The sequence below is a fragment of the Rattus norvegicus genome, chromosome 9, assembly GCF_036323735.1.
Source record: "Rattus norvegicus strain BN/NHsdMcwi chromosome 9, GRCr8, whole genome shotgun sequence".
In the NCBI taxonomy this organism is placed as follows: domain Eukaryota; kingdom Metazoa; phylum Chordata; class Mammalia; order Rodentia; family Muridae; genus Rattus; species Rattus norvegicus.
In genome coordinates, this window is record NC_086027.1 from 30981519 (window position 1) to 30995792 (window position 14274).

The 14274-nt window shown below is 50.9% G+C and overlaps 1 protein-coding gene across 1 annotated transcript in view; it reads right to left on the reverse strand.

Annotated features, from left to right (window-relative positions):
• Tram2 (translocation associated membrane protein 2) overlaps positions 1–13644 on the reverse strand; it is a 79539-nt gene extending 65895 nt beyond the window's left edge. Inside the window, exon 1 of the mRNA NM_001399412.1 lies at positions 13397–13644. Within this exon, the coding sequence (NP_001386341.1) occupies positions 13397–13516 (120 nt within the window). The 5' untranslated portion in view covers positions 13517–13644. The remainder of the gene's footprint in view (positions 1–13396) is intronic.
• Between the last annotated feature and the right edge of the window lie 630 nt (positions 13645–14274).

Consider the following 14274-nt stretch of genomic DNA (forward strand, 5'->3'; position numbering starts at 1 on the left):
TTGGGAGCCGGGGTGTGGGGGGAAAGGTGATAAAGACAGGGGGTGTCCAGGAAGCACAAGCAGACTGGCATGCCACACAAGTCCGGACAGGGCAAGGCTGCTCAGATGCCTGGAAGGCTGGCACCCTGGGAGGAGGACCTCAGCTCTGACTGAGAACAACCGAGGTAGCTCTGTAGGGTCCTGTGCTAAGTCAGGACCCGCTACTGCGGTGATTCTCAACCCGTGGGCCTCAACGGGCCCCCTTGGAGATTGAATAATTTTTTTCAAAGGGGTCATAGCATATATCCTGCCAACCAGGCAATTGTATTTACATTATGATTCATAACAGTAGCAAAATGACAGATATGAAGTAGCAGCAAAAATAATGCTATGGTTGGGAGGAATCACCACAACGTGAGGAACCGTAGTAAGGGGGTTACAGCATTAGGGAGGCCGAGAACCAATGTCCTTCAGCGATTCATCCAAGGGATAATAAGCATCTTAAGGGAAGGTCAAGAGAGTTACAGGAGAGAAGGACTGGGAACTGTTCGGAAGGCAATGACGAATGTCTCTGTGGTCACTGGGGATGAGGGAAAACGAGTGATGGGTTCTTGCTGTTACTCACCCTCCTGAAGACATGCATGGGGTCAGGAACTAAAATCCTGAGTGCTCCCCAGATCGCATCTGTAAGAAGACCCCAGCCTCATCTCAAAGCAGAAAAAAAAAATAATGTGTTCATCCGCCCTTGGTATTCCCCAGAGCAATGCACACGAGAAGTGCAGCCATCCGCCCTTGGTATTCCCCAGAGCAATGCACACAAGAAGTGCAGCACGCAGCGAGCGCTTACAGTCTTTCTGAACGAGTGCTACAAAATGCGGTCTACACGTAAACCCCTGTCCTCCATCCACACCCTGTCCCACTTCATCATTGCCATCTACAAACCCTTCCATAAAGGATATTCCCACCCGCCCTGCCTCCACTGTTCTGATATAAGGCTGTTCTCTTGTTGTGGCTTCTTAGCTAAAAAGAATATAAAAGGGTAGAGGGAAAAGATGTTCTAATGTACGAGCATCTTCCTTTAAAAATTCACAGATGCTACATGCAAATCAATAACTTCTTTGGGGGTCTGAAGAACGCTTGGGTGTTGGTCATGGAAAAGCAATACAAGTCGGTAAAACAGGGCAAGGAGATGAGGCAAGGTTTGCGGGGGCAGGGGTGTGTGGCACGAAGGTGGGAAAGACACAGGATGTTCAGGAAGCAGCATCCCTGTACAATAGCAACCTGTATGGGTACAATCTCCAGGATGGTAACTGACAGTTTTAATCGCACAAGCCCACCTCACACGGGTGTCTTGCTACTATCCCAGGGCATGCAAAACACGCAGGAAAGACTCCTGAGACTCCACATTAGTGAATGCTCAAAGGTGTGAGTCCCCTCTGCTTCTTACAACTTACTTCCAGGCCAGAAGTTGACACACAGAAAGATTTCCCAAATGGGAGTTCTCACATGGACCAACCCCACAGCCGTCTGCCCAGACGCTACATCCCATCTCACCCTCCCTCCCTCTCTCCACTGTCTGCAGAGCAACCGCATCAAACCACTGTCCTCCTGAAAACTCTTCAGGTTCCTGATTACCTCCAGGATAAGAGCTCCACTCTGGGCATGACCTCCAAGGCCTCTGTGATGGAGCCCCGCCTTCCCTCCTGTACCCTCTTTCCCCTTTTCCTACATCCAGAGCAAGCCGTATCATAACCTGTGTATTGATGTCTATATGCAGGTGAGAGCAGGCACGAGATAAGGCAAGGGCTATGATTGGGCAGTGAAAAAGTAAGGCGGGCACAGAGTTTTGGAGAGAGAAAAGAGAGGAGGAGGGAGGAGGAAGAACCAAGCTGGAGTCAGAGAAGGATGACCCAGATCTGTGTGGACTTAAATGGCCACAGGTAGCTATGAATATTTCATAAGGGATGGATTATGACAGACAATTTGTCTTATCTAGGTGGGCAGTTTATATCGTTATCAATCGGTTGTGAGTTTACTGTGTGGACGTTTTGTGGAGTGAGAATGCAGTGACATAAATCTGATAAATTATAAGCTTACTGAGTTTTGATTTTTAACAGGTCACCGGGGGTTGTGACTGTAACCACAGCGGGCAGATGCTAGGACTGTGAACAAAGTTCACCAGCAGAGAGTCGCAAAAGGGTGGCTGCTGCTGGGACCAGAGTAGCCGGTGGTGATCGAGACAGGTCCCGGAGAGTAGCTGGAGACGGTGTGGGATGGAAATTGGAAACTCAGCAGGTTGGATTGCGATGCTTTGCTGATTAAGATGAAAATACCCCCCCAGATACCACATGGCCCGCCGGAGCCGGCAATAGCGTGGGTTGGTGCATTTTGTTTTAACTATTTACCGCCACAATAACCCATTAGCTGAGCACACTGGTTCCACACTAGCCCCACCTTTCCTGGGGATGCACTGACCCTCTGCCTAGGACCTTCCATAGCCACTGTATTCCCCAGCGTTACTTAGGTAGGAATGTTTCCCTCATATTCTCAAAGCACCCTCTCTGGGAGATGATCACACACATTCACCACCACTCCGTGCTACACAGAATACCAATATGGCAGCTCAGAATGAAAGCTCAGCCTCAAGTGACTGCCTGCTTCCTGTCTGCCTCCCTTCCAAGGGGGAAAGGTAACATCTTTGTGTCTTTATACAATGTATCCTTTCCCTCTGAGCTTTCCGCATCCACAAATGATGGCTTTATAAAAACCGGTGCTGGCTAGTTTTATGTCACCTTAAGGCAAGCTAGAATTACCAGAGAAAAGGGAGCCTAGATTTGAGAAAATGGCCCTGTCAGATTGGCCTGCAGGCACACCTTTGGTGCTTCTTCTTGGCTGATAATGTGGAAGGGCTCAGCCCATTGTAAGTGGTATCACCCCTGGGCTATTAGTCCTAAAGGATGTTTTAAAAAGCCGCTGATGGAGCCATAAGGATCAAGCAGTAAGCAGCACTCCTCCAAGGGTCCCTTCATCAGTTCCTGCCTCCAGGTCTCTGCCTTGAGTTCTTACCCTGACCTCCCCAGGTGATGGAGTGCCAGCTACTAAGATGAAATACACCCTTTCCTCCCCAAGTTGCTTTTGGTCATGGTGTTTTTATCACACAGCAGCAGAAATCCTGACCAAGGCAAACACCATTCAATCAGCATTGCAGGATGAGAGACCAGAACCAGCTCATTCCAGACTCCCCTCCCTGAGGCCAGTAACACTGGACAGGTTGCACCTGGCTACCAAACTGCTGAATGTTCAAGATGGGATCCGTCACCTGTCACCATCTGGCAAGCCATAACTGTCCCGCCTGCCGCAATTGCCACTGGAGCAACTCAGGGAAACCTGGCCACAAGGTACCACCTCCTGCTCTCCTTTCTCAAGCTAGTTTGTCAACAAATGTGTCAGCTGCCTTCCCAACCAGATTTCAGCGCCTTGCATAGAGTAGCTGTATTTGATGGATGGGAGAAGGAACGGACAGAGAGAAGGACAGAGGGAGAGAAGGAAGGGGCGGGGGGGGGGGAAGTACTGAATTAGTACATCGCCCAGGCAGCATGACAGGACACCAAAACTACTTCCTTCACACTGTTGACAAGACATGAGATGAGCATGACACCCAGACATGCTCAACTCTTTGTTTCTATGTTATGAAACTAGCACTTCCCGGAAGCTCCAGAAATGAATCATTCTGCACAGCTAACTTCCAATCGGACCGTTTCTAGGTTCCAAACGCTAATATTAGTTACTGTGGGTGTATAAAAATCTATGCTCAGACACGGGTTGGGAAGGATTCTAGGCTCTTTCTCGCTTCAGCACACGGAATGCAATTGCATATATGTAGTGAGATACCACGGGGATGAGACCCAGGTGCAAACATGAAATTCATTTGTATTTAGACAGGGCATTACCTTGGTGGTAGAGAACTTGCTAGATTCCATAATAGCCTGTGTTCGACACCCCCCGGCCCACATAGAATCAACCAACAAACATATTCAGGTTAAGTGCAAGTAAGATGTGAACTGGACCTGGAGAGCAGGCCGGGTGTGGAGTTCTACCAGGGGTTTAAGGTCATCCTCAGCTCTGACCTGCATCCAGCTCTCAGAAGTGGATTTCAGGCTAGCATAAACCAGAGTAAGATCCTACCCCAACCAAACCAAACCAAACCAGACCAAACAAACAAACAAAAGCTTTCCTCCTTGTCCCATGGGATCCATTCGCAATATTGTGAGGAAGAAAGAGAGCCACAGATGGTCAGAGGAAGAAAGAAGGAGAAATGAAGGGGAAGTAAGAGCAGGAGAGGTCACTAGGTTGATTTGGGGATGGGGGAGGCAGAGTCACACACAGAGAGACACCCGTCTATCACTAAACGTAAAAAATCATTTTGTTTTTAAGGCTAAGGTCCCAGACTGCCCTCAGGGAGTTGAAGTGACAAAACTTGATCTGGAAGAGCAAAGTACACAGGACCATCAGGCCAGGCAGGGACTAGGCTATATACTCTGTCCTCCTCATGGGTCAACCCTGGAGAGGATAGTAGGGATCTGACAATGATTCCTTTATAATACAGATTTTTCTCATTCCCTGAGTTCTGCCACACTGCTAATTAGATGCTAAGCCCAAACTTCCGTTCAGAGCTGATTCCGACTCAAATCAAAAAATGAAATCAAAAGAGAAGATGAGGCTCTTAACCCAATGGAGGCACAATGGTGGCCAGGTTAAATGTCCCAGTTGGTATGGGCGGAGGCAGGCAGGTTCCTCCTTCTATCCCCCTCCTCTTCCTTCCTGGCAATTTAAGCTCTGTGTTCACCCACTGTTCTTGTACAGGTCCACCGGAAGTAGACAGCTCAGCTACAGGAAAGCCATGCCCCACCCACCCATGCCCATCCACTCACCCATCCACTCACCCACCCACTCACCCCACCCCCCACAGAGCAAGCGTTAGCAGGAAGAACTGAAGGGTCTTTGTGGGCCACACGATTTGCAGGAAGGAATCACATCCCACCTTTCACTCTATTACACACATCCCTCCCTGCTGCCAGACATTACAAGGCACGAGCCCCCAATCCAACCCTGAGGAATTTTGCCCAAACTAAAGACAAAAACTGCCTACGAAAAAGGAAATAGATAAACCAGCCATCAAACGTTCCTTCCCAGTTCCCCACCTGGCCTTCGCACTGCAGTTACGGGATCTATACAGACAAGTTACCCCTTGTCCGCTGAGGTCAAAAGTTGATCCGGCCCCGAGTACAAGTTGAAAATATACTCTAAAGTATAGAAGTATGGGGTAGGAAAAGTTCAGTTCTGCTCCAAGCCCGGTGGAATTCGTCTCAGCCGGAAGTCGGGCATTGTGGAGCAGACCTCAGGTTTCCTGTCAACTCTTAAGAACTGCTGGAGGGGGAAGGCCATTTTCCCAAGGACTAGATGTCCAAGAACCCCCAGACTGCTTTTAACACTAGCTGTGGCACCTTCAAACACAAGCCATGTGTAACACCCACTTCGTGAAGATCCCAGCATTACCTCAAGCACCAAGCAGAAGCCAGCATGTGCTGACTAACTGATGCCGTCCTCCCTCAGTGGAGCAGAGGTCAGCAGGGGCTGGGGAGACAGCAGTATGAAATCTGTCTACATAACCCACTGTCCTGGAGGACCTGTCTTTCTCCCTCCCCGGTAGCCACAGATGTCTACCGGTGTGAGACACTCAACAGAAGTCCCTATAAAATGAAAGTTCTTTTAAAAGTTTTCTGAGGAGAAAAAGAATACTCCCCGTGAGAGAACCTAACTTTACAGGATGTGACATAACCCAGTTCTGTGAAGAAGTTCTGTGGCACTGAGACAACGTCTTACTCCTGGAAGTCAGTAATTGGGAGGCTGAGACAGGAGGATGGCCTTGAGTTTAAGGTCAGCCAGGCTATTAGTGAGCCTGTCTCAAAAGCAAGCAAACAAACAAAAACAGCAGCCCAGGCATAGCCACGTACATACCTTTCATCACGCTTAGGAGGCAGAGACAGGCAGATCTGTCTGAGCTGGAGGCCAGCCTGCTCTACATAGCAAGTTCCGGGCTAGCCAAGACTATAGAGTGAAATGCTGTCCCAAAAATAAAACAAAGCAAAAATAAACAAACAAACAAACAAAAAAAAACCAACAAACAACAACCACCACAAAACCCAAAAGCAGGAGATGTTGTGTCAGGGGAAGAACGCTTGCCTAGCGTGTACAAAGCCCGGGTTTCATTTCCAATCCTCAAAACGAAATTCTGAAGACACCACGTGACAGGAGATGCGTCAGTCAGTAACCTGCAGGGCACTCGTGCATGAGGGCCTAAATTTGCGTCTCCAGCACCACATGGAAGCTGCTCACGGCGGCAAGTGTCTGGACCCTCAAGAAGCCGATCCTGTTGCTCCCCTGCCAGTCGGGCCAGCCATGTCACTAAGCTGTGGGTTCAGGGAGAGACGCCGACTCGAAAGAGTAAGGTGGAGAGTAACAGGGGAAGACCCCCAAGTTGACTTCCGGCCTCCACCCTCATGCATACACATGTGCTCACACAGAACACACATACACCGACACACGCAGAGTCTGTGATGGCCAGAACTTTTGATGCCTGCTACCAGAAGTTCCTCAGCTGAAAACACATCCCCAGGGCAGTGCATCAGGAGGTTCTTTGGGGACTATGATTAATTCCAATTACAAAGCCCTCCTGAATGGGCTTGGTGCCCTTAATGAAGAGACCCCAGAGATCAAGCACCCTTTTCTGTTCCTCCTTCTTAAAGATACAGAGATGCTACTACAAGCCAGGAAAAGGACCCTCCCCCAAGACAAGGTCTCCCAGGCCTTGGTCTTCGATTTACTCAGACTTTATAAAAAAGGGTCAAGGAATTGGTGTTTTCTAAATCCTCCCCTCACCAGACCTATGGGATTTTTGGTACTAGCCACTACGCCCTGTCACAAAGCAGTCACATCCGTATGAGTGTCGGATGTGCCTGGTAAGATCTCCAGGCACGACCGTCAATCACTCTTTTCTTCTAAACCCTGACAGCCACAGCCAGGGTGCTAGTTCATAAAAAATGCTCTTCCACCAAAGCCCAGTGGCTCGAGGTTGAGGCCCAAGGGTCTAAGGAAGACTGTACCTGTCATACACATCACATTTATGGCCTGACTCTCATCCACGCCTTCCTGTCCCTCTGTGGCACATGAGTTTGAGTCTAGGGCTTTGCACATGCTGGGTGAGCAGTTTACCAACGAGCTCCACCACAGCCGGTCTTTTCACTTTGTAAAGCAGTATCTTACTACTATGCTGCTCCGGCTGGCTTTAAACTCTTAATATTCCTGACTCAGCCTCCTGAGTAGGCGGACTCACGGGCCAGTGTATCGACTTGAAGATAGCACACTGTGACCTTTTTGAGGACTGGGCCCTGGCCTTCTTCATCTCTGCATTCTCTGAGTTCACACCTGAACTTCCCACGACTGATCACAGCGTTCTTACGCATCATACAGCACGTCCAAGACTTCCGCACAGAGTGGCATTCAGAGACACTGTCCAGAGTTCAGGGCAGAGACAGGAAGATGCACCAGAGATAGACTGGGTGTGGCTCCAGGTTTGTCAAACATTTATTCTAATTGTCTTGGGCAAATCTCTCCCGCCGCTTTGGGGGTGGGGCTTATTTTCCTCTTCTGTAAATGCAGTAGTAGATGATTTCTTAGGCTGCCCTCTAAAGTCACGAACTCATAAAACGGAAAATGTGCCCTTGAGCTATGACCATAATGTTAACTTGATGATAAGGTCAGCGAGCAAACTACAACCAGAAACCCCCTTATCTCACACAGATAATGGCAGGCAGTGACTTCAGTGGAGGATGAAGCTCCTGTCCGTTCAACTGTGTTCACAATGTGACAGATGAACACATTCGGGTGGCTCTCTACAGTCTCCTGGAGGGAGATGGGAATTTCAGTGATCGTTCTGGGCGGAAAGGCTCCCGAGTGGAATGGCCCACAGATGTTACTCCCAGGTAGTAAACAGACCCGCTCAGACAAAGGAGAACTAAAGCCGCCCGTGGCTACGTTCCACAGACGCCCCGCTTGTGGGGGCATTAGAGCCGCGTTCTAAATGTGAGCCAGACAGTGCCGGCTTCTTATTTTGGCTCTCGCTCTAACGCCGAGTGGATGGTCACTGGCCAAATCTCTCCTCTAGAAGCCAGGCTTCTGGATGGGTATGACAACCCCCATAAACCATCCCGATTACAGGGTGAGGCCAGTAAAACATTTCACAGATGCAAAACGCTGCCAACTTCTCCAGACAAATGAAGAAAGGCATCAAGGGGCCACGTGGCAGCATCCCCTCCTAACCCTGGCCTCCGACAAACTCACCGGAGGACCCCAGAGGTCTTGGCACCCCCAACCCACAGTCTGGCTCCATTTACTCTCGGTTCAAAAGCCAGAAAAGCTACTCGAACATTCGCTATCCAGAAGAATCCCTTGCAAAGCTCTTTGAACCACACAGTTAGCCCACAGCACTAAAACACTAACCAGCTGTCTAAGTTGGGTTGGGTTCTCCTCCACAGCTGGGCATCTGAGAAAGCAGAGGTAAATCAGGGCAAGGTAACACAGTATCTAAAGGATTAAAGGCCTGCCCATGAAACAAGGAGGTCTGTTCAGTAGCCCTACTCATAGTTTCGATGCCCCCCCCCGCCCCGCCTTCCTTTAACCATTAGGTACCAATGGATACTAGATACACGGCACCACCGCATAAGAAGGTTAAGAGATAGCATCGGTAAATTTTCCCACCAAAGCGGGCTAACAGCGCACAGGCTGATTAGAGAGCATTTCTGTCCTGTGGGAATTCTAATCTGCTCTTATCAGACCTCGGTGCTTCGTTGCTTTCTCGGGGTGGGAATGAGAGGTACATCAGCTATGCCACGGAATGATTTCTGGGGCCCCTGCCCACATCGAAGCGGATCAAAAAGGAGTGCATGCCTGCCAGAGTGAAGCGTTCACCATAGCAACTCATGTTAGTCCACAAACAGTCGGGACTGGGGCGCTCTGCTGTGACCAGCCTGGAGAGCCAGCCTGGGAAACAAGCCACTGAGGGGCTCAGACAACAGGGCGAGCGGGAGAAGTGACACCTATTTAGCTTCCGGGGCTGTTCCCTTGCTGTCTTTGCTGCCCCAGACCTGTCGGTGGCAGCGCCAAGACCCTCTGCTACCCATCCCCCATGTTCTAACAACACAGACATCTGAGAGGAGTGTGGCACAGAATCCTTGTAGCAACGGGGGAGGAGGGGGCTCGACGACAGTCATTTGGACAGTCGACAGCTAGTGCCCGGGAATGTAGGAGAAAGGTACGAGTCTTAATGACGTCATCGCTGAATGACATACAGCCAGGGCCCTCAAAGAGTGGAAGAAAGCAGACCCTCAGACCCAGTAAAGAAGCCAGGGGCAGAGGCATAAGGTCAGGAATTACAAAAGCTGACAAAGTAACATCCTCAGAAGTGCATTAGAAATTAGTGGGAAAAAAAAAGCCGGCTGGCACCCACGGGCGTTTCTCTATGCTGTGTACGTGCTTCTATGAACACAGCAGAAGAATCTTTTTCACAGTGCATAAACTTATCTTTTCACTTAGCAACAGGAGACAGGACTGGCTGCCTGTTGCAGGCTACGACAGGTACATCCAGGAGTATGTTAGGGTGCCACAGGACTCTCGGTCCAAACACTTAGGACAGTGCAATGGGCTCCCACTGTATATGCTGCAAATATTTCTTCCTGACGAGTCTGTCATGGGGTCAGGAACAGGGAAGGAAGTAGTTCCTAAAAAGAGCTATCTTCCACAGCTGCCTCAGAAACAATGTCCACAAAACCAAAACCAGCCACCATCAAATTCCTCTGGGTCCTGAACGCTTACGTCATTAGCATCCTCATGGCCTGTAGAAAAACTGAACACCAAACCTGCAAATGACCCTCAGAATCTCAGAAACTGTTCTCTGCAGCTGCAGAAACTGAAGGAGAAACTAGTTTCTGTCTCGAGATGACATTTTAAAGGTGATACAGGAATTGCTTCCTTTCCTCCCACCGGCCACCCCTATTTCTTAAGTCTCCGTTCTTGCTAAATGAAAGAGCTTTCCTCTTCCCCTGCCTGTTGCAGTTGTTAACGTGGCACAAGGCACTGGAAGGCAGGCGAAGGGAAGAGGGAGGAGGGGGGATGGCTACTTGCAAATCTGACTTATCCACACATCCCAACTGGCCACCCACACCCTGTAGAACCACACTCCACCTAAGAAAAGTCCAAACTGCCGAGAAGAAAGCCAAGCCCCTGTACCACCTCTTCCCCGAGAAGCAGGGTTAAGAAAGAGAGAGCTGGAAAAGAAGGAGGGGGGGGAATAAAGTTCCACATTCCTGACATTTTTCAGCCAAGTGCAGTGGCCGCACAGAACAGCTCTATTCCAAACAGACATAAGACGGGACAAAACCTGGCTTGGGGGTGGAGAAGCCGTCCCCACTTTGGAAATAAGATAACCCAAAACTAAACTAAAAGTGTGTCTGAGCACAGCTTGGGGGAACGGAGGCCAGACAGCCTTTCATGTGTGCCCAAAAGGAAGTGATCCCAAGGGAAGGAATTTGGCGTCAACATCTCCCTAAAGACAAAGCTGAAGCCTTGGGGATCCTGCAAGGGAAATCAAACCTGTGAGTGCTGCAGAGGTGACTAGCAGGGGAGAGGGGAGTACTGACATGGGTAGGAAGGCTGTGGCTTGCTTGCTAGGGTGTAGGGAGGATATAGGGAACAGCAGAGGCTAGGCAGGGACAAGAGTCACATTCTATGTGACAATACAGTTTTCCTGGTTCAGCTTCCCAAATGAAGGAATTCTATCCTGGCCCAAGATGCAAACACAGGACCCTGATGACTTTTCTCCCTGTTCCCCCTACACTTTCTCCTTCCCACAATATGCCTACCTATAAACACGCATACCACCACCACCACCACCACCACCACCACCACCACCACCACCATCACCACCACTGCCAGCACTACCGCTGGGAAAATCCCAGAAATAATCGGTCAGTCCCTGCTAGGTTTGAGGCACCTCCTGAACCCTTATTTTCCAGGATGTTCTCATTTAGTAATGATAGCAGAGTTCTGAGATAGTTGATCACACACACGCACACACGCACACACGCACACACACACACAAAATCTCTGTACAGTCAGTAGGTAAGAACGGACACACAGATGGAGTCTTTGATCCTGGAGATTCGAGGGAAAGCCCCCTTCTTCCCAACCAGCTCGGGCTGGTGAGTCCTCAAAGCAACTTCAGAAACATCCGCTCCAAAAGTTCCATAGGGCTAAAAGCACCACAGAAGAAGAAGATGAGACCGTGAAGAGGGAGGTCTATTGGCATCTCAACCAAGTCTGTCCTAACAGCCCTAAGGTTAATCCTAAAGAAAAAGGAAAATGCCTTTTTCCCCCCCTTCACCTTAGTCCTTTCTCTGCCACCAGGTACTAGGAATGACAATCCCAGCAACTGTCAGTTTCTATGGACTGCCACTGATCTGAAGCAAAGCACTCCCCTCAGGCTAGAGATAGGGAACAAAACACGTGGGAGTACAAACTCTACGTGTCTCTTTTTGCACAACACCAAGACAGGTAAAGCCAGAACTCTCAGCAAAGGCTAGAGACACCACAGAAAGGCACGGGCTAAGCAGGAGGTTCTGGCCAGCTGCGGAGCACATGGCTATGAGGTTTATGATTGACACATGTGTCGTTCTGGCCCTACCCTCCAAGAACTGGAGCATGACCCTGAGAAGCCTCTTAGAATGGAGGACTGCATGTTGACATGAGGCAAATGCTAAGCGGGGCAGGTCCCCTGCCTTCTCATTAAGCCAATATGTTAAATAATAACAAGGGTCCAGGAGCTAGAAACAGATTCGCTCTTTGGTTGGAGGAATGGCTTTTGTTGCCGATAAAACCTCGCCTTTAATCTTTATGATCACATAAGGAAGATTGGTTTTAATGGTTTCTTCAATGATGGGGAAACTGAGGCTGTTGTCAGTCTTTAAGGAGACACTCTCTCTTCTCTACAACCTCAAGGGAATCGTGAGGGGAGAAGAGGAGAGTGAACTGACAGAATTTCCAAAAGGTGGACGCCAACCCCAATCCCAGCTTCTCTCCTGCAAACCAACCAGCCTGGCTGAGAGCAAGCATCCAGTTCAGACCTGGCTACCACAAAACAGCCCAGCTAGCGGGCAGGTTCGTCAACCAAATAAATAGGTCCTGGGTCAGTAACAGAAGGGAGACATGGGTAGATGCAGGGATGGACAGGTAAGTTTCAAATGGTATAGCTTCTTACTAGCCTGTGGAATGCAGACCAAGAACCTCACACAGAAGACACAATAGGAGTCAGTGTTCTCAGGACCAGCAGACTATGGCCAGAGCCATGGGACTGTCACATATGGTACTCGAGACAATATATACCATAGCAAACCCATACTCCCAGTTTCCTGGAGTCCTTCCCACTTTTCAATATCACTGTTTTGTCTCACTCTGTAGTAGGCACAATAAGCCCCCTTGGATTGTCCTCTTAGTGGTTTAAGCGGACAGCTCTGAGGCCTACGCCAGTACACCGCGGAACCTATGATTCCATTCTGTTGCCACCCCACATCCCTGCAGTGACAAGAAAATCACCTTTCACTTAAAAGCAGAGAGTTTCCCTGCTCTTTTCCTGGCTCCTGCAGGCAAAGCAGATGAGACTCTGGGTTCAGTTCACACACGGATCTACAGGGGCAGTCCAAAGTGCCAAAATATATCTTAAAACTAGCCCTGTAGGTCGTATTTAAAGAGAGGTTGGTCACAGAAGGTCTGCCTGGGATGGAGCCAGGGCCACATGTGGACACCTGGAGCAAGTTCCAGAGGTTGGGATAAACTCCCAGAAAGCCATAGGAGAGGGTTAGGGTCCCTTCCACTGGAAAAGCCTAGAAGATCTGGCGGCCCCCACTCGAGAGAAGGAAGGGTGATTGTGCAATTACGCGGGTCTAGGAGTTTCCCACATTGGCACCAGGACGCCCGAAAGGAAACCCCAATCGCAGAGCCAGGAAGGCAGCTCTGCAATTGGTTCGAGGCCAGGCATGGGTTTCTGAGATTCAGAGAGTTGCAGCATATGGTGGGTGCCCAAGGGGGCGACAGAGTATGGCACGGCCCGCACAGTTAGGAGTGCTGTCTGGACTGTCCTAGGTCCAGGCCAGGGTGGATACAGAACACAAAGCCAGAGGTGCAGATAACGTGTGGGACAGCCGAGCGCGCTCCAGCCCAGATGAGGTCCGGGAATCCCTGTCCCCGCCGCAGACCATGGAAGTTGGGACCGCCAACCCCTGCAGCACCCCCTCCCAGCTTTACTCACCTCGAACATAAGCCCGATGAGGACACAGAGCACCAAGAAGAAGACGATGTCTGCATGGTTGTGGATGACGAACTCCTGGCTGAAGAGCGGGTAACTTTTCGTCCTCCTACGGAAAGCCATGGCAGCGGGCGTGCACCGCCTGCGGGGGCCCGAACCCTCGCTCAGCAGCTGCAGCGAAAACTTCTCTGGCCCGGCCCGGTCCGCCCGCCAGCCCCGCAGCCCAGCGCGGAACAACTTCGGGCCCCGCCCCCTTCCTCCGCCCGCCCCGCCCCCGGCCTGCCGCCCGGAACCGCCCCTGGCCACAGCCCTCTCCCCGCAGCCGCTGCACAGGCGCGGGCCTCTGGCCACACCCCCTTCCTCCGTCCGTCCCGCCCCCAGGCCGCAAAGGCGCGCGCCTCGGGCCGCGCCCCCTTCCTCCGTCCGCCCCGCCCCCAAGCCCTTCTGGCCAGCGTCAGCGACCACGCCCCCTGGGCGAGCCGGGTGCGCTTAACCCTCGCGCCGCGCCCGATACCCGGGCTTTGGGGTTCAGCCGGGGTACATTCATCTGTAAACCTCGCCAAGACCGGCAATGGAAGCCCTGTCCTCCGGCTCCGGGAGGAAGCGGCTCCCAAGCTGCTGGACAGGAAGTGGGCCAGGATCCCACTCCTAACACCCAGCTTCTTCCTCCGCAGGAAGGGCCCAGGGCGGGAAGCTTCGCGCTCGCCTGCGGACTGGCCCCAGCCCTGCACCGGACCTTAAGTGAATGCATGGCTCCTCCGGTGTTTGAGGGGTTGCACAATGTGGGTTCAACCTCTCAGAACCTTCAGCAGCTCCCCAAAGGCCTACTTTGTAATGGCATGCAGGTACCCCACGTTTTGTTCCCTCATTTAAAAGGCCAG